This window comes from Nematolebias whitei, chromosome 19 (genome assembly GCF_014905685.2).
Source record: "Nematolebias whitei isolate Nwh7 chromosome 19, NemWhi1, whole genome shotgun sequence".
Taxonomy (NCBI): domain Eukaryota; kingdom Metazoa; phylum Chordata; class Actinopteri; order Cyprinodontiformes; family Rivulidae; genus Nematolebias; species Nematolebias whitei.
The window spans coordinates 27,307,304-27,330,075 of record NC_056516.1 but is presented as its reverse complement, the minus strand read 5'-3'; the positions used below and the strand labels follow the sequence as shown (position 1 = coordinate 27,330,075).

Here is a 22,772-nt window from a genome sequence, read left to right as displayed (position 1 = left end):
CTTGCTTTTATGAAGATGCAGCAAATGTCTCTTTATCAGAGCAGCTGCTCCTGAAGTGGTCTCCGCATTGTGCTGTTATCACTTGACACACTGCAGAGTTAGTGGGGATCTTAAATGCATCATGTGTCAGCTAAAACCATTACCTTTCATAGCATTGAGATTTCCTTTAGGTTCTGTGAACAACGAGTTCTTTTTAGTCAGGGGCAGATGAAAATAATAAAAATAAAACAGAAACAACAGAGGTAGTTTTCTACCAAAATTGATGAACAAATTAAGCACGAGCTGTACATTTGTATGTGTTTAAGTGATTTGTTTTGCTATGTTGGTTGGTTACTGTTAAGCACATCGTTGCAAGTGTAATATTAACAAGTTTTTTTTTACAACTAAGACCAAACACAATGACAACAATCTATTAAATAAGTCATGACAAAAACAAGTGCGTAATTCAAATTATTCTCAACAGACTCCCCTTGAATGCAACCATTTTAAACATAGTAAACCCACCCTTGTCATATGTCAAAGACTTTTGAAGCCAAAACTAATCTAATCAGGAGACAATACTGGAAGTCTGGATTAAAAATCTGACACTCAAGAGTTAATTAACCAGATTGTTGACCAGAATACCATTCATCCATCCATTATCTTTACCCACGCTACTTCCTTTTCGGGTCACAAGATCACTGATGCCCATATCCAGCCATCACTGTGTGGTGGGGGACGCCCTGGACAGGTCTCCAGTCCATCACAGGGACACGTACAGACAAACGAGACAACTATTCCTACTCTCACTCACACCTAGGGACAATTTAGAGTTACCAATCAGCCTAACAGGCATGTTTTTGGTCTAAAACCAGAGTATCCAGAGAAAACCCATGCATGCATGGAGGGTACATGCAAACTCAATCCAGAAAGGTCCTGGGCCGGGATTTGAACCGGCACTCTTCTCGTTGAGAGGCAACAGCTTTACCAACTGAGTCACTGTGCCACCCTGGTCAGAATACACACCGATACGTAAATATATTTTTGTCATCAAACCTAACAGAAATAAATTTGTTGTGCGATAATTTGTACTTTCAATTATCATACTGTAGGTTTTATTTGTTTGCTCGCTTTGTGTTTATTTATTTATTTATTACTAAATGCATCAAACTAGGACATGCAAACCTCAATTAGTTTGGCCTAGTTCAACATTTTTAGCAAACGAGTATGATTGAGTGTCTTTGCAAATTTGGTCATTTTTAGCATCCATCGACGCTTTTGACTTGCGAGTTCTCATTGTTTGAAAGTACACACAGCCTGTTTCTGTTCCTGCTGTATCTTTTGGCGTTTAGTCACCTTTAGGAGTGAACTGCGAGACTGATTGTGCTCCGAGTAGACCATACTTGCAACTAGAGCATGACATGTTTTGCGCACTGTAGAAGTTTGTTGTATCAGCAGTCCTGTCAGTTTTAAGTGGAACGTAGCTTGCAGCTAACAGCTTTCATGTTTTCTCCTACAAGCCACCTTTGAGTAAAGAGAGAATGTATAGATCACACACACATACAGTATATAGCAGGTGATAAACACACACAGCAACAAACAAACAAAAAACACTTGCTAAAGGTTGTTTTTTTTTGTATCCACATGGATCATTGGCTACTTTTCAAGAATGTTTTCTTGAATCGTATGGTTTTAAATCAATGCAGACTCATTTCTGACTTATTGATTTTCTCATATGTGTCAGTTCGTTCAATCTTTGCTGCTCTTTTTCCTCCATTGCTGTTTCCGCTTTGGCAATTGCTGTACTGAGCTCTGCATTTAAGATGGCTGCTGTGCTGCATAGTTAAATGCACATTTTAATTTACTTATTTTAACAACTTTGTTTTATCCACAACTCAAAAACACCACACTTCAGTGCACCTTGAGGGATTTCCATCTGTCTGTTAAGTGTCACCTGCGGATGAACAAGTCGATGGGCTGGAAGAGGCGCGTGCATGTTTGTGTGCGTGCAGCGTGTGTATGTGTGAGTCTGCAGGTCTGTGTCCGTTAGTGCTTGCAGATGTCCTGCCGTTGTCATGATAAACCTGTGACAGCTGCCATCCTGCAAGCAGCGCTCTCCCATCTTGCAGAAACACACACACACGCTGAATTCACAATGCTTCATTGCTCTCCTGCAAGTATGATGGGGTCTCTGCAGGTCTTGGTTTGGGGGTGTTGGGTCATTTAAACAAATCTCCTCGACTGTCTTGCTGTGAAATGACTGTCTGTAGAACTGAGTGGTCTGTCTGTCTTCCTGTCTGCCTGATTCTGCAGCCAGTGTGTATCTTGTTTTTTTTTTTTTTTTTTTTTTTTACACTTTTGTTCATGAAGTTTCAGTACGTTCCTTTACTTATCTGTACATCAGCAACTGCAATTTTAGACAATTCACAAGATTTCTGTAAAACTAACAGCTAAAAATGCATTTTGTCCTTTTAGGAAAATGGTTCAGATATTTTGAAGTGAAGTTCTGAGGAAAAGTTGTGAACAATTAATATGTCAATCATAGATAGTTTGAAAAAAAAATCAATTTAATTTAAACTAACTTTACAAATTTACTTTTGACAGAACTGATTGGCTACTCTGAGCAGTAGACTGCTGCCGTTTTGATTCAACTTATCTCACATTTTAAGAAGTTTTACTTTGTTTTTTTTAATAAACCTTTACACAGTTGTCAGCTGTATCCGAAAGGGTTATTCCATCAGAATATTACGATAGCCTTAGTCTTTTCAGTTATCTGCTACTGCTGCCACTATTTGTGCTTGCAGGAAAAAAAAAAAAGCATATGAATCCATAAAATAAAATTCGATTTAAAACTGACAGCAGGTTAAAAGTTTATTAACCGTCCTTTTACAAAAGCACTGAATGACTTTCGTCTTGGCCCTGTTAGCTCATCAGTCTCCAAATGTGGGTTAATTAAAAAGCTATTTAGAAAATTATTGTTTGGTGTCTTTTCCACGCAACCCACTTCAAAATCTGAACCATTACTTTAAATTCACTTGCTGATCTATTGGATAAAACCCAGTTATTCTGTTATTCATTTGGTTTCTTGATTCCTCTTTGGTGCACGTTGTACCAAAACCCTGTTTTCAAATGCTCCAGATTTATTCTGTTCTTTTCTTTAATCCGGTTCTGCTCATCTTTGTCTATTTCTGTCCCCACTACTAGCCACTTGTATTTCCTGTCTCCTCTGAGTGTTCTGTCCAGTCTCTAATATATTTTGCAACTCTTTCTATCCGTGTGCATTTGGTTACCATCTGTTGAAAGATGTGCGTCTTGGACCAGAGTGATTCTCTGCACCTTTCTTGAGGAAAGAGTCTGGCTTGGTCCTTACCCTATCTCTGTCGTCTGTACATGCCCCACCCCACCCCCTTTGCCCTATACAGCACCGCCTGGATGAGCCCAAAGCATGTGCATGTGCACCTTACACTCTTATAAAGGATGTCTTTTTCAGCTTCTCAGTGAGTGCGATTCACAGATGACACCCATGCGGTAACTTTAGGTCTTCTCTAAATACTGATGTCTACGTGTGATTGGTATTGGAGAGATCTGGTGTCATCCAAAATTGCACATACTGGTTGGTAGTAAAATATATGTCTGCTATAAGAGTGTTACATGCAATATTGCCTCTTTTTATGTATAACTATAAAATATACAGCTATAATTTATACTAAGTGCACAGTTGGACTCTGGAAAAAAAAAAATCAACATTGGATCTTTGGTCACTGGGACACTGGCTGAGCAAAATTCATCTTTGGTATTTTTATAAATATAAGAATGTTACAGTCAAGAAAGATTAACAGATCCATTCCATGAAATTACAGCCAATGCACCAGTGATACAATAAGGCCCGATGTTGTTCTTTTTTTTCTCAGTGAGTGTATTTGTATAAATTATGTGTATAATTTATGCTGTGTACACAGCGCAATCCATGTGTCTTTATCTGTTATACAAGAATCAGCATCAGTTACATCCTGCTATCAATCAGATGTGATTGGCAATTTAAAGCAATACAGGCAAATTTATTATCACATCTGTTCTATTTTGGATTTTAGATTACAGTTTACCTCTAAATAAGTCAATTGGATATCAGTCAAATTTAAATTCCCTTGGTGGTGATTGGAGGAGATGAGAGCGGAGCTCTGATATTGGACACAACTAAAACGTTCCCTATATTTGGAGGAGAGGACAGTAGCTCTGAGTGTGACAGGAACTGCAGCCTAACCCCTAAACCCAACTCCTAATTCTAACCAAATAAAGGAAGACAACTGATAGTCCCCAAAAGTCAAAACTCGTCAGTTCATCTTGCAATTTCTTTCTAACTTACTTCATATCCTAAGTGTGATGTGAGAGATCCATATTTTCACAATATGGTTTGCTAATATGATATGTGCCATGAGGAAGTCATCCATCTCTAACATTCAAGTCGCAAAATAACATACATGGAGCAAAACGAAGTGTGTTACGAAAAATTAAGATAATGAACAAAAACTACAGGGACAGAGTTGGGGAGTTGGGCCGGCTGATTTATAATCCGCTAGAACGGCTGAGAAATGATATTAGGTGTTTCGCAAATTTGATCTTAAATGCTAATCTGATTGTAGCACAGCCGTTTGTTAATTGACTCGACCAAACCTGGAAGTAAAGACATTCTTACCAAAAGCAATAAATTTAAATTTGGAAGAAAATAAAAAAATCAAAGTCCGCCCCTCAGTCCCTCCTCCTCTCCCTAACCCAGGTTTTCTATTTGTCACTCTGATTTGATTGACAGCTGAGGACACATGTGGGGGCACTGTGAGGGGCGGCAGTGGGGTGGTGACCAGTCCCGGTTACCCCGGCAACTATGGTAACCAAGCCGACTGTACTTGGATCCTATTGGCCGAACCTGGAGACACCATCTCTGTCATCTTTACAGACTTCCAGACCGAAGAAAAGTATGACTACCTAGAAGTGGAGGGCTCCGAACCGCCAACCATTTGGTGAGTCATTTTCTTTTTTATTCACAAGTCTATGGTTGGTGTTTTTTTTTTTTTGCCAGGTACTGTCTTGGTATTTGCAGCAAAATTACTCATTTATGTTTATGAACAATTGCAAAGGAGAGATGAGTCATGATTCAGAGTTAATTGGAAGGGAGTGTAGGCTACAGCAAGAAATGTAAAATACTTTTAATGAGTCTCATGAGGAAAACCAAGTTTAATTTAGAGTTGTAAAGTGCCTCAACAAAACCCAGCCGTAACCTGTTGTAAGTTTTAGACAGGTTCACCTTATAATTACAAATAACTTATTTTAAAAAACTACAAACTTCGGCTGGCAAACATAAAAAGAGCACTTTCTGCTGCAGGGATCAATGCGAGTCATTATAACAAATTTTTATCAATAATTGTACCTTACTGGGTTGTGTGCATTTTGGATCATATCATCCAACTTCCAATCCATGATTGTTTTATAGAAAATGACATTTTTGACCTAACATTTTACGAGCTGCTGTTTTTATGGTTCAATCTGATCACTGGTGAGAGTAATAAACGTTATGGGTATGCTCAAAGTTGAACGAGGAAAACAACAAAAAATGTTATTACAGACATAAAGTATACTTTTTATATCCTCTTGTGAAAGCACTTCAGCTTGCATTCATTCTGAACATGAATGAGTAATTTTCAAAGTATATTTTGTATGTTATTGTGTATAACTGTGTGTGATAGATGGTCTTTCTGCATGGGTGTCGTACGTCACAGACAACCTAACTGATAGTTGATAGTCAGATTTTTACAGGCCTCTGTGTGTTTTCAAGTGATTCACTCATAACAGCATTTTATTGCTCTGGTTGCCTATTGATTGTTGGTAAATTAGGATATTGATCAACCATTGCTGTTGCTGTAACCAATTTGAATCTAATCATGGTTAGGGATATTAGTGTGTGTGTGTGTGCATGCCTATTGATTTGAAGGTAGTAGCAATAACTGCTTTCCGGAAAGACGAAGTGTCTACACATGTGCCAAACAACACGCTTCTTCATCTTTACCTGAATGTGCAACGTGTGTGTGTGTGTGTGTGTGTGTGTGTGTGTGTGTGTGTGTGTGTGCATGTGTGTGTCAATCAAGATCAAAGAGGCAAAAGGTTCCTAGAAGTTTTTAAATATGATAATATTCACAATTTGAAAACATCTTAGTCTTTTTTTCTTTTTCTATTTTTGTGTATGCATTCAAATTAACAGAAGCATAAAACAGTCAACCAAGCTTTATGGACGTGTTCATTTAACAATTAGATCAAAACATAGGCAAGAAAGAAAAATAATTGTAGCATTTTTTTTAGGAAATTCAAAGTATTACAGGTTAAAGAATATAAGATAAACTGAAATCAGTTCAAAGATAATTACTAGCTGTTGATTTGGATTGATTAAAAATGTTGAAAAATAATATATTTCTGCTGTTTGTTATATGCAGCACTAGAGATCAGTACTAGATTACAAATTTTTATATTTCACTTCAAGGCTGAAGCAACTTGAACTGATTAAACTCATTTTTTATCATGGCATTATTTTTGAGAATAAATGATTGTTGCTAACTGAGAGACCTATCAGATGAACGTTGTATACTTTATACAAACGTTTCTAGCATTTTTCCTTATGTACAGGTTGGTTGGTATCTGCTGTGCCTTTTCCACAATCAGGCTGCTGTATCTTTGATACATTTGGTTTGACTCAGAGAGCATGTCAGTAATATAATGCATGCACTTTATCCTTCTTTGAACTTATCAAAACTGAAAGCTTATGAAAATGTGTGCCTGCTTCCATCTTCTTTCCACCGATTGTTGGTCCAGTCATAGAGAATCTGCACGCATGCTGCAAAAAGTTGAGAAACCGTTAACGAGAAGCAAACACATGAGCTGGCAGAGATTATTAATGCTGCTTAATGATGCAAATAGTATTGATCACTTGGCCACTTTTTCTGATGGTTTATGTTATGAAAAGTCATTGAAAGAACATGACTAATAAATAGACTGTACTTATAGCGCCTTTCTATCTTATCAAGATACTCAAAGCTCTTTACATTACAATCTGTGCCCTCATTTACCCATTCATACAGCTCTCTACTATATCTATACAAAGAATAATCAGTGCTTTATCACATTCATACACCAATGACATGACCTCATTGCTTACAATGACACACATCGTAAGCAATGGGGGGTTCAGTGTCTTGCCCAGGCACACTTCGGCATGTGACTGCTGGTGGAATCAAACTCCCAACATTGCATTGGAGAACGACTGCTCTAACTACTCAGGCACATCAATGTAGTGTGTATTAAGTTTAGAATTTTAACATGTAATCTATAATTACACTTCAGTGTATTCTTTGAACTAGTTCTTCTGAAACTTGCTCAACACAACAAACAAAGCACCATCATTCACTGCAATAAATTATCTTGTTTTGAATGGGAAAGATGGACATGTTTCAGCTCCAAACTGTTTCAGCATAAATAAAGACTTACATTATAAAACAGGGAATAGATGATAAATAAACGGCAAACATCTGTGGAAAAAATAGCCATAAAAAGGAAAGCAAAATATCAAGTACAATGAGATGCAAAACAACAAAACAGGCAGAGAAATATAAAAATAATTATTGTGCAGCTAAACATCCATCCATCCATCCATCCATCCATCATCTTCTGCTTATTCTGAAGTCAGGTCACGGGGGCAGCATCTTGAGCAGGGAGACCCAGAGACATCTCTTTCTACAATCACCTCTTCCAACACTTCTGGGAGGATTCCAAGGCATTCCCAGGCCGACCGAGAGACATAGTCTCTCCAGCGTGTCCTGGGTCTTCCCCGGGGACTCCTCCCTGTCGGACATACCCGAAGCACCTCCCTAGGGAAGGGCCCAGGTAGCATCCTTACCAGTTACCAGAGTCTGCAATACTGCAGATGCTGCACCAATCTGTCTGCCAATCCCACACTCCATTCTGCCCTCACTCGTGAACAAAGCCCCAAAATACTTGAACTCCTCCACTTGAGGCAGAACTTCACCCTCGACACGAAGAGAGCAATCCACCCTTATCCGGTTCAGGACCATGTCCTCAGATTTGGGGGTGCTGATTCTCATCTCAGCCGCTTCACACTCTGCTGCAAATTTCTCTACTGGGAGCTGAAGATCACAGCACGATGACGCCTACAGGACCGCATCATCCACAAATAGCAGAGAAGGAATCCTGAGGTCACTGAACCGGACTCCCTCAGCCCCCTGGCTGTACTGAAAAATTCTGTCCATAAAAGTTATGAAAATAATCGTCACAACGGGCAGCCCTGGCAGAGTTCAACTCCCACCCCGAAGGGGTCCGACTTACTACCAGCAATGCGAACCAAACTCTTGCACCACTTGTTTAGGGCCAGAACTTGTACTAACTTTGCAAATTGTCATGGGTAACGTTATCTTCAACGATCCTTTTTCACATTAATTGCACTCCATTGTGTCAAAACAATGCAACTGAAAAAAGAAACCAAACTAATCATAGACCTAAACACCTTAACTGTAAGACCATTTGATCTTTTCACTATTGTATTATCTTGATAAATACCGGGTCAAGCTGTTTAATGTTTTGAAAATTGTCTAACATCACCAAGTGCTAATGCACTGACTTCCACAGGCAATTTACGAAAGAAGCTAATTACCAGAATGCTAATTTTCCATTGGCAATCAGCAGAGAAAGCTAATGGCTGATATTCAGATACGCAAATGTGGAAGAGTTTATCAGTTACTGCAGGGCCCCAGTTTTTCTACACACTGTCATACTCGTATGTAGTATCCATCCAGGATTTACACACATACAAGCTCACAGGCACACTGTCACTTCTTACACACTTTGACAAACTTGCACACTCATGGAGACTCTTTATTTGTGTCTCATCAGTATGCAGAGAGGTGTGCCTGGGCCTATGAGACAAGTATATCCCTATGAGCTAAATGCCTGTAATCCTAACCTAACGCCAGACACACTAATACATGTGCACACACAAATGCATAGAAGCAGTTGCCCTTGAAACCAAGTGGAGCATCTTAATAGAAGTATTTTTTTTTTCTGTTTCACTTTCGGTCTGTTTTTTTTTTTTTTCCCCCTTCTGTCTGTCGTTCTGTCATGCTGTGACTTTCTCCCTGCCTTACAATACGAGCTCTTCTGCATGGTTACAGAAAATAATACACCATTTAGTGCTCTCAGATGCACCCCCCTGACAGCTCAGAACAAAATCTTGAGTATAATAGTGGACTATGCTTTTCAAAGTCGTGTCATTTATCCATTTTGTATTTTAGAAACTGAAATTTAAATCCTCGAAATTACGTTTGCCAAGGTTGGAATGAGTCATTGTCAAACCCAAGTAGGTGAGATGGACTAGCAGATAGCAAATTGTAGCCTGGCAACTGCTGTGTGACAGCTTTTGACATGCACACTTTGAGCAAATTATGTACATGATTCTTCCTAAAATTCACCTGCAGATTATGTACATACATTATGTACAACTATTAAACGACTGTCAACTATCACAGCAGCATGCAAAAGTTTACATTAAAATTTTAGTTTTTAGGAACAAAACAAGTACACTATGATAACTTATTTAGGACAACATTGAAAAGGGAAAAAAAAAAACTTTTACTATTGTTTTCTTATTTTTGGTTATGGCAAGTGATGGCAAAGCATCTTCTTTAGGTTATACATTGAGGAATTAAGAATATTATCAAGATGATTATTCTTTGGTGAAAGCTATCCCTAGATGTGTTTAAGTTTTCTACAAAGTTTGTAATGCAGGTTTTTAGGGGACGAAATGGGGTAGAGGCAGGGCAGCCGACTCAGGACCCGAAAGTCCCAGGCTCAATCTCCAGCCATTCCCACATGTCGTGGTATCTCTGAGCAAGACACCCAATCCCTAATTGCTCCCCAGGCTCCCACATAGCTGCCCACTGCCCCACCTGGGCACATCCCTGGTGCAATGGGTTAAATGCAGAGAACCAATTTCTCCATTGTATGGGAACATACAATGATGACAAGACATAATTATTATTATTAAATCCATTTTTCCTTTACTTTGAAACCTAATAAACCTGATTATTAGCATTCAGGAGGAGGATTTTATCATAATATCCTGTTTTCCCAATAGTGCATTTTATTTTTTGAGACAATAATGTTTTGTTTTAAGAAGTCCAAATAATTGTGCCTTATATTTATGAGCTCTGCTGAGATAATCTTCTAGTTTTCATTCAGTTATGGGCCGGCTGTGGCTGAATGGTTACAGCAGTCATCCTCCAATGCAAGAGCTGGGGGTTCAATTCCACCAGCAGTATGCTGAATTGTCCCTGGGCAAGACACTGAACATTGTCATTGTCTCATTGTCTCTGATGTGTGTCCCATCGGTGTATGAATGTGATAAAGCACTGGTTATTATTTGTATAGATATAGTAGTGCTGTATGAATTGGTAAATGAGGGCACAGATAGTAGTGTAAAGCACTATGAGTGTCTTGATAAGATAGAAAGGTGCTATTAAGCACAGTCCAGTTCCGTTTTAAATTCACAATGTCATGTGTATGGTGAAACAATGCTTAAACAATTCAGAAACTGTAAATATTCTTGAAAATATGTATTTCTTGCCAGATTGAACTTTTGTTAGCCTTTTCAACAATCCTATGAGCAGTTCTGTGAAAGACGTTCTTAGTCTATTAAACTTTATCTTAAGTAAACGTGCATCAAATAACTAATATAAAATGAAAAGAACTACCTGAAAATGCTTTGCTATCTTAAAGTCTTTTGCTTTGGTGACTCTAATTTTGCTCACATCAAGGCAGCAGCTTAGAAGACTATGACTGATAATTGTCACTAATTTTCAGAGGTAAGAGTATTTATGAAGCTAAGAGTATTTATGAAGCTTTAAATGTGGATTGCTTTCATGTGAGCGCTGGCTCTGAACTATCTATAACCCTTTCAAGCTAATTGAGATCGTGTTAATATTCTTGCAAACCCATGATATTTGTTTGGGTGCTTTCATTTTATGCCCGAATACTTTGGTAACAAATAAAAATGTTTAAATATTTTATAATCTAGTTTTGAGGGGGGATTACACCACTTTATTCCATAAAAAAAACCCAAACAAAACAAGACAAAAAAAAAAAAAAAACGTTGACTGAAAAAAAGAGATTAGTTTTATTTATGTTCAAAAATCCAGGTAGAAAAATCCAACAAAGTCAGGTCCATTGTGATCTGTGGATGGTTTCTGGACAGATAAAAGACAAAACGTTTCAACCATGGCTTAATTTGTATTCTGATCGATGCCGGAAGGCAAATAGCAGGCAAGCCGGCAGTGTGTGTGTGTGATGGAGGAATTGGTGTGTGTGTGTGGGAGGGGTGTGTCTGGGGGTTCTCGCCCAAAAAAATTGGAATAAAGTAGATGCAATTTCCTGCAGTTTGGTGTATTTTAACAGGTTGTTAACATCTATGTTTACCTACATTTGTAAACTCTCCGCTTCCTCCATTTGTACAGTGTGCCTGTTCCATAGCTGCCTGCATACGACTGCATACGTCTGGTTAGCTCGGCACTCACCCCCACCACTCTTTTAGGGGCAGAGATTTGTTTAAGGGTAGATGCGGAAATGCTAATTGCAGAGGCAGTTTGTGTCTATTGTGTTTAAAATTAGTGTTTATGTAATTATTTTCAGTTTACATATCCAATATAACTTTCATTCATGCAAGGCAGTCATTGTTCATAACTTTATTATTTGTAGTTACCGGATCCAAGCAAACAGTTACCGTATTGCACCCTGTCAAAAAAAAGAGAGTTCCCAGATCCTGTTCCGGCAGGAGCTGGCTCAATTCAAGCACTGACTTTAACAAAAAAGAAACCATCCAGAGGACCTGACTTAACTTTGTTGGATTTGTCTGCCTGGATTATTGAGCATGATTCAGGATGTTATGAACCACTTTGCCCATGACTGCCTCAAACGAGTCGGTGGGGGAGAGGGCGGACTCCAGAAACCACCTGAGCATCATCAAACTGGTTGACCCATGTAAAGGTGATATTTATAAGACTGAGTTTGTTGCAGCTTCTCACACTGATGAAGCATTTTGGATAAAAGACGAAGTATTTCAACAAAAAGAAACTGTCCAGAAGATCTGACTTAACTTGGTTGGATTAGTTTTTAAGCACAGTAAAATAATTCCTTTCAACTTACATTTATAATAAACCATTGTAGATGCTAACTGAAATATGATTTATCATGATTAAAAATAAATAAATAAAATGAAACCACAAACCTGACCAACTTGTCAATACCGATCTATTTAATGGAGCGAAACCGCTAAGTGTATGACAAAAATGAGTCTGGTTAAGTCCCACCCAGTTTGTTCAGCATCATTTATCAAAATACTTCTGTTGTAATGTGTTGAAAGTGGCTCATGTTTTATTTTATTTTATTTTTTGCTTGGCTCAGCGTTATCTTAGTCTTATATTTTATACACATGTCAACACATCACGTTTGTGTGTGGTTTGGAATGAAGAATCTGCCCTGCTCAGTCATCAGCATGTTTTGAGAGTTGGGTGTGTAAGACTAAGGGTGTGTGCAGGTATGGTTGAGGGTATGTGTGTGTGTTTGTGTGTGTGTGTGTGTGAGTGATGTTATGCTTGCCGAGTGCTAATCAATGCTGCTGGCAGACAGGATGCTGGGATAGCGGCACCATCCCGAATCGGAAATGGAGCAGTGACCTTGAAGAGAATTGCACAACTTTGTTTTTCATACTCACAAGATAAAAGCGCAACACCGTTATTGTGCTGGTATTTCTCGCTATTAAAGTGGCTGATGTGTGAATAACAAACAGTCATGTGTTAGCATAATGCGCAACTCAGAAGACCACAAACATGCGTTGACTTTTTGAAATATTTATGAATTGATCGTTCGTAAGGGAAAATAATGGCCTTCAGATCAGTTCTTAAGCCTCGAGAAAAAAAAAATAGGCAGATTTTTACAGTATGTCTTCAAGCTGGTGAGACAAAGACTAATTAGGCCAGTGGGAATACATAACATTGTTACTGTTCATAAAACATTCAAATGACATGCAACCACTTCATAAATGCAGGTTATGGGTAAAGCAAATAAATATTACAGCCATGAAAGTGAAGCTAATTATTTTATAATAAAGAGAACATGTTGACATCTGGGGAAATTAAGTCATATCTTTAGCAGGAACAAAGACTTCATCTTACACAGACGTTTATCGCTGCAGAAGGACAACTGATAACAAAATTGGCAGGAATCTGGGAGTTCTCCTAATCACGAACATGAAAAAGTATATTGTTTTGTCAATGACTTTGAAATTAATCACAACCGATGCTTGCAGAGACATTTATTTATTTATTTTTCATATCTGTGGTAGTTTAAGGTTTCACGTTGTGGCTAATGTAATGAATACATTAGGTAAAAGAGAAAAAAAACAACTTCAGTGACTGGTTTTGGGGTTCCATGTCTTTCACTGTTTGTACACATTTTCCGAAACGAAGGGATGTAAGGGAAGTCTGAGATTGTCATGATTGTATGTTCCCATACAATGGCAAAATTAGGTATCTGCATTTAATTCATCACACCTGAGATACACCCAGGTGGCGCAGTGGGCAGCTATGCAAGCACCCGGGGGGCAATTAGAAATTAGGTGTCTTGCTCAGAGACACCACAACATGTGGGAATGGCTGGGAGTCGAACTGCAACGTTCTGGTCCCATGTCGGCTGCCCTACCTACACCAAGATGGTGGAACTTAAAGGGACTTTTAAGACGTCTACACAGCAGACGGGTGTTCATGCCTTTTCTGGGGCTATTATGTTCATCCATTATTATTTTTAAACATATAATTTGGTATTTTTCACGTAATATCAAGGTGTGTTCTTTGGTTAAATATAGGTTCTCAGTTTACATGGAAATGCTGTGAAAGTAATCATGATTTGAGTTGAACTTGATATTTTATAAAATTAGCAGTTAGGGGAATTTCTCACATCAGCTATGATTTTCTTCAATTTCTGATGTACCAGTTTTCTTAGACAAAGTAATTTTAGCATAGTGAAGACATGTGGTCAGCTTGTCCTCCAGCAGTCTAAGCCTAGAGCAGCATAACTTGTCAGGATTTGGTGGTCAGGAACGAACCCAGTAGTGCAGACAGGACTCAACTCGGCAGATTACAAAAATAAATATTTTAATGACGAATAAAAAGTAACAAAATAATAAACTGACGTGGCAGCCAAACTTACAGCAACAGAAGGCTCAGGGGGAAACTCAGAAAGGACTCAAGAAGCTCAGGGAAGACTCAGGAGACGCAGGAGAACACTAGATAACCAACGAATACGACGCAACGAGGAACAAGACAGAACAGACGGCTTATATACAAGGACAAGACGAGACGTGATTACCAACAGCTGTGACGAGACAAGGGTGGCACCAATTAAACTAAAGAGAAAACACTAGGGAACACAGACACAAAACAGGGCCACCAAATGGTACCATCCTTACATAACTAAGGGATAGTTCAGGAAACCCAAGCCAACCCTAGCTATAGGATTTAGCAAAAAGGAAAGTCTTTCTTAAAACTGGACAATGTGTCAGCCTCAAGGACAGAAACTGGAAGTTGGTTCCACAAGAGAGGAGCCTGATGACTGAAAGATCTTCCTCCCATTCTGCTTTTTGAAACACTGGGAACCACAAGTAAGCCTGCAGTCTGAGAGCAAAGTGCTCTGTTAAAAAAATATGTAACAATAAGATCTATAATATAAGATGGAGCTAGGTTGTTGAGCACTTTATAGGCTAAAAGTAGGATTTAGAATTCTATTCTGAATTTGACAGGAAGCCACTGGAGAGAAGCTAAAACTGGAGAGATATGATCTATCCAGGACAGTATTTACACTTTAAAGTTATTTTAAAAATATTGTACCAAAGTATAACAGGGTAAAAAGAGTTACACAAATTAATTAGCGATAACACTAATAGGCAAAACGTACTGAAAATCAGATGAAAATGATTATAATACAGAAATGTACAATGTTCTGCACCATTTATCTCTTAACGTACCGTTGTTAAGTAGTGGTTGCTCTGTTAGAACGGAGTTCAACGGAAAGTAGGTTTATGTCACAGTTCTTTTTTTTTCTTAACTGAACTACATAATATCACATCAGCGACTTGTTCTAGAGTCAAGGGGGGACCCCAGAGAATCTATTACAGCCACATTCACAGGCCAAGTGACTTTTGTAGGGAGCTTGTAAACAAGTTCATGATGTAGACTATTTTCTTCCGATTCTATTTGCAACATTGGGCTTTAAAGGTTATAGCTGTGACTTTCACACTGTTTTGCCGGGGGTATCAATTTTTAAATCCAATTTCTGGTAGCCCAAAGCATCATTTAGGTCTACAAGGGTATTGTGTAGGCATGGCTTGGTAAATTCACCCCGTTATTAACCCATACCTTTGACAGGCTTTGAGAGAAATCACAATAGTCTTTTCAGAGAGCACATTCTTTCTTGGGACCAGCAGAGAGGCAAAATGAAAGGACAGTGAAGGAGGTGTCATAGTGTTTTAGGGCAAAATACTCAGGTCACACAGAAGAACACTCAAGGAGGAAAAAGGGTGGGAGATAAGAAAGGAATAGGTAGAAAGGAGAAACCGAAAGGGCAATTGGGGTGAAAAGAGGATCCAGAGTAGGAGGAGATGAAAGGTAAGAGGGTGGATGCAAGGTGGAGATGAACGCAGAGGTGCAGAATAAGGGACAAGGGATTGGGGGTGATGAGAGTTGACGATTGGGGGTGATGAGAGTTGACAGGACAAGAGAAGTGGAAGAGGGAATGAGAGGAACAGAAGGGGAGATGTGGGAACAGAAAAACCCATCAAGGGGACTCATGGGGGAGGAAAAAGGTTGTAAACAGAGAAAGACGGAGACGCTGAGAGGAGCTGAGGAAAACAGACAAGGACAGACTGAGACAAAGAAACTTGACAGTTGCCTTCTGCACATCAAGCTAAATGTCATCATAAAGCATTTAAAAAAGCCACAGTGACAACTTAACCAACTGTTTCTTTAACTTAACAGATAAAAAGATTGGTCTCTGATGGATAAAATATGTGGAAACTGGGATATTTGTCACAGTCTGTGTTTTTCCATTATCCAATTTAGTTGTATGAGTTTATTTTTGTTTTGTTCCCTTATGTGTTTGTTTTATTTTTGTACTTTAAGTTCTGCTGTATTTTCCTGTTTACTTTAAATTCCAATTTGTTTGTAATTTTGTATTTATTGTTAGTTTTATTATTATTATTATTATTATTATTATTATTATTATTATTATTATTTTGTATTCTGGTTTTGGTCTTTTTCTGTTTCTAGTGCCTCTTCTCATGTTTCCTCAATCACTTCCTCATTGTATTCCGATTTGCCAGTACTCTTCCACCCTCACCTGTCCCTGATCTGTAATCACCTCAGGTGTTTCTCCTTTAGGTTTAATTAATGCATCTTTATATGCTTGCTCCTCTTTAGTTCATCATTAGTCTTTCATACCATCATTGTTCATTGTTTTATGTCCTCTGTGTATTTTCAAGGATTCAGGGTTCTTTATTGTCATTTGCATCACATGTGGAACATGTGGTGGAACAAAACTGTGTACACAGGGTCCCAGTTACATCCAACAAAAGTATAACATGTAAAAGAAAAGCAGTAATAAGGTCTAAGATATGAACTAAGAAAAACGTTGACTAAAAATACACTAAGCACTAATAGTACAAAAACAATATGTCAAACAGCAGCACGAACATGAGACTGTGTGAGCAAATGAGTATGAATGAACACAGCAGCATGAAATGAATCAGCAGCATGATGTGATTTTTTTCACAGTGACTATCCCGGTGAGATTTATGAGTCTAATGGCCTCAGGGTAGAAGCTGTTCCTCAGTCTAGTGGTTCTACACTTAATGCTCCTCAACCTCCTGCCTGAGGGGAGTGGGGCAAAAAGTGTGTGTGCTGGGTGAGTGGGGTCCTTCATGATGCAAATGGCCCTCTTCCTGCATCTGGAGGTGGATGTATTTTGGTTATAGTAGAATTTTTCAGCACTTTTGGCTTAATTTAGCCACTAATAAAGTATATTTTTAGTTTTACCTTCAAGCTCCACCAACAAACTGACAATAGTAGATGCATATAGAGGTTGTTCAGAAATGTAAACACCATACGCTGCTTTAATCTGTCCATCTGATTTTTTTTTTCTTTGTCTGTGCAGATTGCCCAGTATATGAGAGTGTTAAATTTTACAGCAACTGTCTTCTCCAGAACTGGCACTGGTGCTTCAAATCTGGTGGAATTGGAGGGGCTTGATGAGGGCTGTTGGATAGAGAGCCAGTTCATTGTTTTATCAAAATGTTGTTTGAATTCATTTGTTTACATCAAGAAGGCAGGGGGGAAAGAGCCCCGAGAAAATCTGTTTAGTCAATACACTGGTGTTAAAATGAATATATTTTGATAAATCTTCCTGTGTCTTGCATGAACATGGTTTAATGAAATTACTCTTAGAATCAAAGTAAAATCTATGATTAGATTAGTGTGTGATAATTAGATTACTGTTTATGCAAACAAAGTCAGCTTATACACATCAACGCAAGATTAAATAGAATTCAAAATAGCTTATTTTCTTACACGGGCTTTAGGGCATCTTGAACTTGTCCATGTGATGATACCGGGCTAAATCTTAACTAACTTTTTTTTTTTTGTACTGTCAGCCAATTATTACACTAATCCCTTTTTATCACAACAGAGCACTGTTTGCTCCACAGGATATGAAACATCTGATGGTGTCCTTTATATTTCCATAGAAGACAGTGTCAGACATTAATTACAGAGACCTCGTGTCATCACTGTAGGGACACAGCTTTCACAGGTCACTGTATGTAGGAAGTGAAATGAATCTCTCACACTCGCAGCATGTAACCTTTTCCAGGAGCTGTTGAGCCGAACCAGACAAATCAGGGCTGAAGGTGAGGCCCACCGGGTTTAGAAAATGTACCTCGTTGGACCCACAGCAAATTAGTTCGCGAATATAAATACCGGTGTCAGTTTTATTTGCCACTGGTCACTGACATTCTGTCTCGGCAAGATTTATGAGACCACTTTTGTTTCATCATTTGTTTTCTTTTTTTGGTGGTAGATCAGTGTGTACAGTAATTGTACAACAACTTTTACAATATGCAATAAATTATTGAACCATCGGCTTATTTTTTCATTTTTATTTACTCTTTATTTATACAGGTAGTCTCATTGAGCCACGAGAACTCATTTTCAAGAGAGACCTGTTTAGGGAGCAGATGGGGGGGGGGGGGGGGGGGGTTAAGGATGGGGGGAGATCAAGATCAAGCATCTATCAGTCAACCAGTTTTGTTGACCAGCTTGATTAGGTGACCCAACTATGGTTTATTGTGTAGATGCATAAATGTAAAAGCTGCTTCAAATGCCAAAGATACAAATTAATCCAGACTTGTTCTTTGGTCATAATTAAATAGTTTAGAGCTTAATTAGATGGATTTTTATGTTAATCTGGTAAAACTCTGAAGAATCAACCTTTGTCCCAATGAAACTGTATGTCTAAGAAGGCATTCTGCAAGTTTTTAGACCTTGGTTCCAATGCAGACTTAATAATATTGAGTATTTTAACAGACCAAGGTCAGAGATTTCACCAAACTCAAAAACCTAGGCATCGCAACTATTATATGTGAAGGGGACAGGTCCTGCCCACATAAAAAAAAAATAAAAAATTCATTCAGACCCCCCCACCCACACACACACACACACACACACATTTACTATGAAATATTAATTCACCCAGTGCTCATTTCCATTCCACTTGATTAATAGGAGAATATTCAAACCACTGAAACTCCACTCCAGGTTTTCCTAGTTACTTACCACACCGCATGCAGAGTTTCTCCTCGGTCATGTGCCTCGGCAGGGCACTCACGGGGAGAGGAGTAGGGAGTCACATTTGTTTTGTCTGCTGTCAAAGTGCAACGTTAGTGTTGGCAGTTGTTGCCAGAGGTGGGGGGTTAAGTATGTTAGGATGTGAGAGAGAGGCGGAGTGCTACATCTGTAGCATCTTAGAACCCGTCTGTATTGCACTCCGCTAGCTTAGCCCTATATTATTTCCGTCAGTTTTCGTCTTGATGTGCGGGGTGGTGGTGGGTTGGGGGGTGGGGTTACAAAGAGAAAGCTTTTGGTCAAAGTACTTCTTGTGCTATGCTCAAGAGTTATAGAATCAAGTGTTTACTTATGTAGGTAAACATAGATTTGGTTGGCATGGTTGCTGTTTTAAGTGATTTATAAATACAGTGGTATGGTATGATAGATCTTTAACAACCTGTTAAAATACATCAGAATGCAGAAATGGCATTTACTTTATTCAACATTTTGGGGGGGAGGACCCCCTCCACTCACACACACACACCAGTGTGCCTGACGCCATTGGTCAAAAAGCATAAGGCTGACCAAAAGATATTTTCTATTAGTTGTCACTAAGATGTCTTACAAAAGACACTGATTTTTTTCACAGAAGAAAAAATGTGTTACAAAATGGCTTTTGTTACAAAATATATGTATTTTGGGGGGTCCACAGTTGTCCACTTCTTCTTTATTTCATCCCGCAGTTGTGAACAAGCCACTTTTTAAGCACCTGGCTTATTCACAATGACAAACCTATGAGCCGGCGAGCAAAAAGGAGGAGAAAAAATTTAGAAGAGATAAAGGGGAGTGGAGGGAGAGGCAGAGTAGGGTCCTGTTGTGAACACTGATTACTTTCTGCCCACTTGAGACTGATGGAGAGTGACACAGCAGGCGTGCTCATGCAAGCCGGAGAACGCATAGCCACACACAGACAATGCACATAAATACACTAGGCATACAAACAGCTACCGTACTTCCACAAAGACAGACTTGCAGACAAAAACAAAAACAAAAAAACTTCTGTCTCTGTAAACTGATTGACAATGACTACCAGGACAACATGCAGACCAGCACTCCAGTTATTTGTCGAAACATGCTGAAGTGCATTTTTTTTTTTCCTGTTTCTTCTTCTTCTTCTTCTTCTTTCTGAAAGTGTGTGTGTTTGTGGGTATTAAGTGTATGTCAGTTCCCACCTGTCTTAATTAGAGGAGGCTATTAAGACAGATTGCCTGATTAAGTGGCATTCCCCTGCTGTCCAATGAACAGACACACAGGGACATATGCAGAAACTGTACATGAACACATTAAAAGTCCGTTCTAACTAGTTTGATAAGAATTTTAGAATGCCAGTTATCAAAGCATCAGTACCATTTTGTGTCCATCTTTCTTTTATGAACAATATATTTAATTGTGAGATCATAATTCCCCAATCAGAACATAAAATGTGAAATGAAGGGGCTTTTTTAATAGTTTGATAAGAGAAGTTTGAAAAAAGGTATAACTAAACTTAACAGTGCTACAAATTTTTAAGAATATTTTCAGACTAGATGATGGCCCTGTTACAACGTATAAATATTGCCTCAACACAGATGGTTTTTGGTTCAGGTGCAGTCTTCAGTCACATTAAAAATGCAGAGGGCTCCTCATTATGAGTGATGGAGCGTGATGCGTCTCCAATGGTTTTGAGCATGCACAAAACCACCTTAACGAAATGGTGGTGGTTTTATTATCATTGTCAGAGCATATTATGGTGTTGGGATGAGCTTGGGTGATTGTAATGGCAGCGTTTCCATGCATAGAGGTGCCACACTCTGATGTGGCTTACCTGTACTTGTCAAGACATTGAACCAAGACTGGCCATGCTGGCACCATGTCTAGACTATGACCCTGATTGTGACAAGGTTATAGAAACAGCTTAGTTCAGACAGTATGTCTACTGTTGCATTCTGACATGGTCGGAGACAGCCTTATGGAGTGTGGTTAGGGCAAAGGAATGCACTTTACAGACATGGAAAATAGCAAGATAGAACAATATTTACAAGTCCATTTGAATGACACTAAGAGCATAGCAGTGTGACTAAATTTGCATTGAAGACTTTTTTTTTTTTTTTTTTTCAATTTAGCCACATTATGATGGTCCTGTGTAAGTTGAGAACTGTATACCAGGGTTGTCATCTATTCTGAAGTGGGTCTTAGAGCCATATGAAGAAATATACAAAACAAATATCCTATGAAAAATGCAGCTTTTAGATATGGTGCAAATGTTCTGAAAGGAGTGGCACTCAAACAGTTGTGATTATATATATATATATATATATATATATATATATATATATATATATATATATATATATATATATAAACAGTCACTCACTCCAGTCTCATGCAATTTTGGAACTTTGTTACCTAATCAAGGTTTCACTCATAAGGTCGCGTTTGAATCATGCATGACAATCCAGTCTTTGGACACTCCTGTATTTTTTTTTTTTTTTTTTTTTCCCAATTACTTCATGTGGACATAGTTGGCCACATCAACCTGCACAAATGTACTTTTCTAAAGCTTCAAGTATTTGTCATCAAAACATAATGCATTAATTGGATAAAAGCATTAAAGAGGGCAGCAAAAAAGGTTAAATAACGTCACCTGGACCAGTGTCATGTGTCAGTAATTGAGAAACATTTCGTCCCCCATCCAGAGGACTTCCTCAGTTCACAGCCTGCCAACCAGATCTGTCACAAAGGTAGTATTTACTACTGTGTTTCAAGACAACCTCCTGTTTGAATCTCAAAAGTTGGCTTTTAACAAATACAAAACACACCCATCAAAATCAATCAATCATCATGTACAACAATCAAATGTTTTAGGCCAGATGGCCAACTTGCTACTCACAGAAACAGCCTGAAGACAACCAAGGTGGTTCAGAAAAAGGTAAGTCCTCTGGATGGGGGATGAAACGTTTCTCACTGAAAGAAACTGGTCCAGATGACACAATTTAACCTTTTTTGTTCTCATTTACCTGGATGATGGAGCTTATAAACATTTTTTTAAGGGCAACACGGTGGCACAGTTGGTAGAGCTACTGCCACTCAGCGAGCAGGTTGCCCCCGTTCACATCCCGGTCTGGGGGCCTTTCTGGGTGGAGTCTGCATGTTCTCTTCATTCATACGTAGGTTTTCTCCGGGTAAACCGGTTTCCTCCCACAGACCAAAAACATGCATGTTAGGCTGATTGGTAACAATTGTCCCTAGGTGTGAGTGAGAGAGTGGATGTTTGCTTGTCTCGTTTGTTTCTATGTGTCCCTGGACTGAAGACCTGTCCAGGATGTCCCCCGCCTCTCGCACAGTGACTGCTGGATATGGGCACCAGTGACCCCTGTGAGCTGAAAGGAAGAAGTGTGTAAAGATAATGGATGGATGGATGAATGAAAATGTTTGGACAAAGACAGCATGCACATGCACAAAGTGGTAGGGGGTACTATATCAATGATTGACCTATATATTTATGTATGTATGTATGTACGTATACATACATACATACAAACATGCATGCATACATGCATACACAAGAGTCAAAGCTGTCACAAAGGAAAAACCCAAACAAGAACAAAATGCAATGCCAATAAAGTGTGTACAGACTAAGCTAGATGAACATGGACACTATACAAACACTGGCCTGAATTAAGTATCTTGCTGTACTACCTCCTGCCACACACTGTAAACAGTGATTACTTTCTTAAAAGTTAAATTAAAGTCTGTTTGCAAATATCCTCAGCAAGTAAA

The 22,772-nt window shown here is 38.7% G+C and overlaps 1 protein-coding gene across 1 annotated transcript in view; it reads left to right on the top strand.

Annotated features, from left to right (window-relative positions):
- Positions 1–22,772, top strand: part of LOC119425451 (CUB and sushi domain-containing protein 3) — a 504,865-nt gene that overhangs the window by 264,411 nt on the left and 217,682 nt on the right. Inside the window, exon 5 of the mRNA XM_037692978.1 lies at positions 4,787–4,994. Coding sequence (XP_037548906.1) covers positions 4,787–4,994 — 208 coding nt within the window. The remainder of the gene's footprint in view (positions 1–4,786; positions 4,995–22,772) is intronic.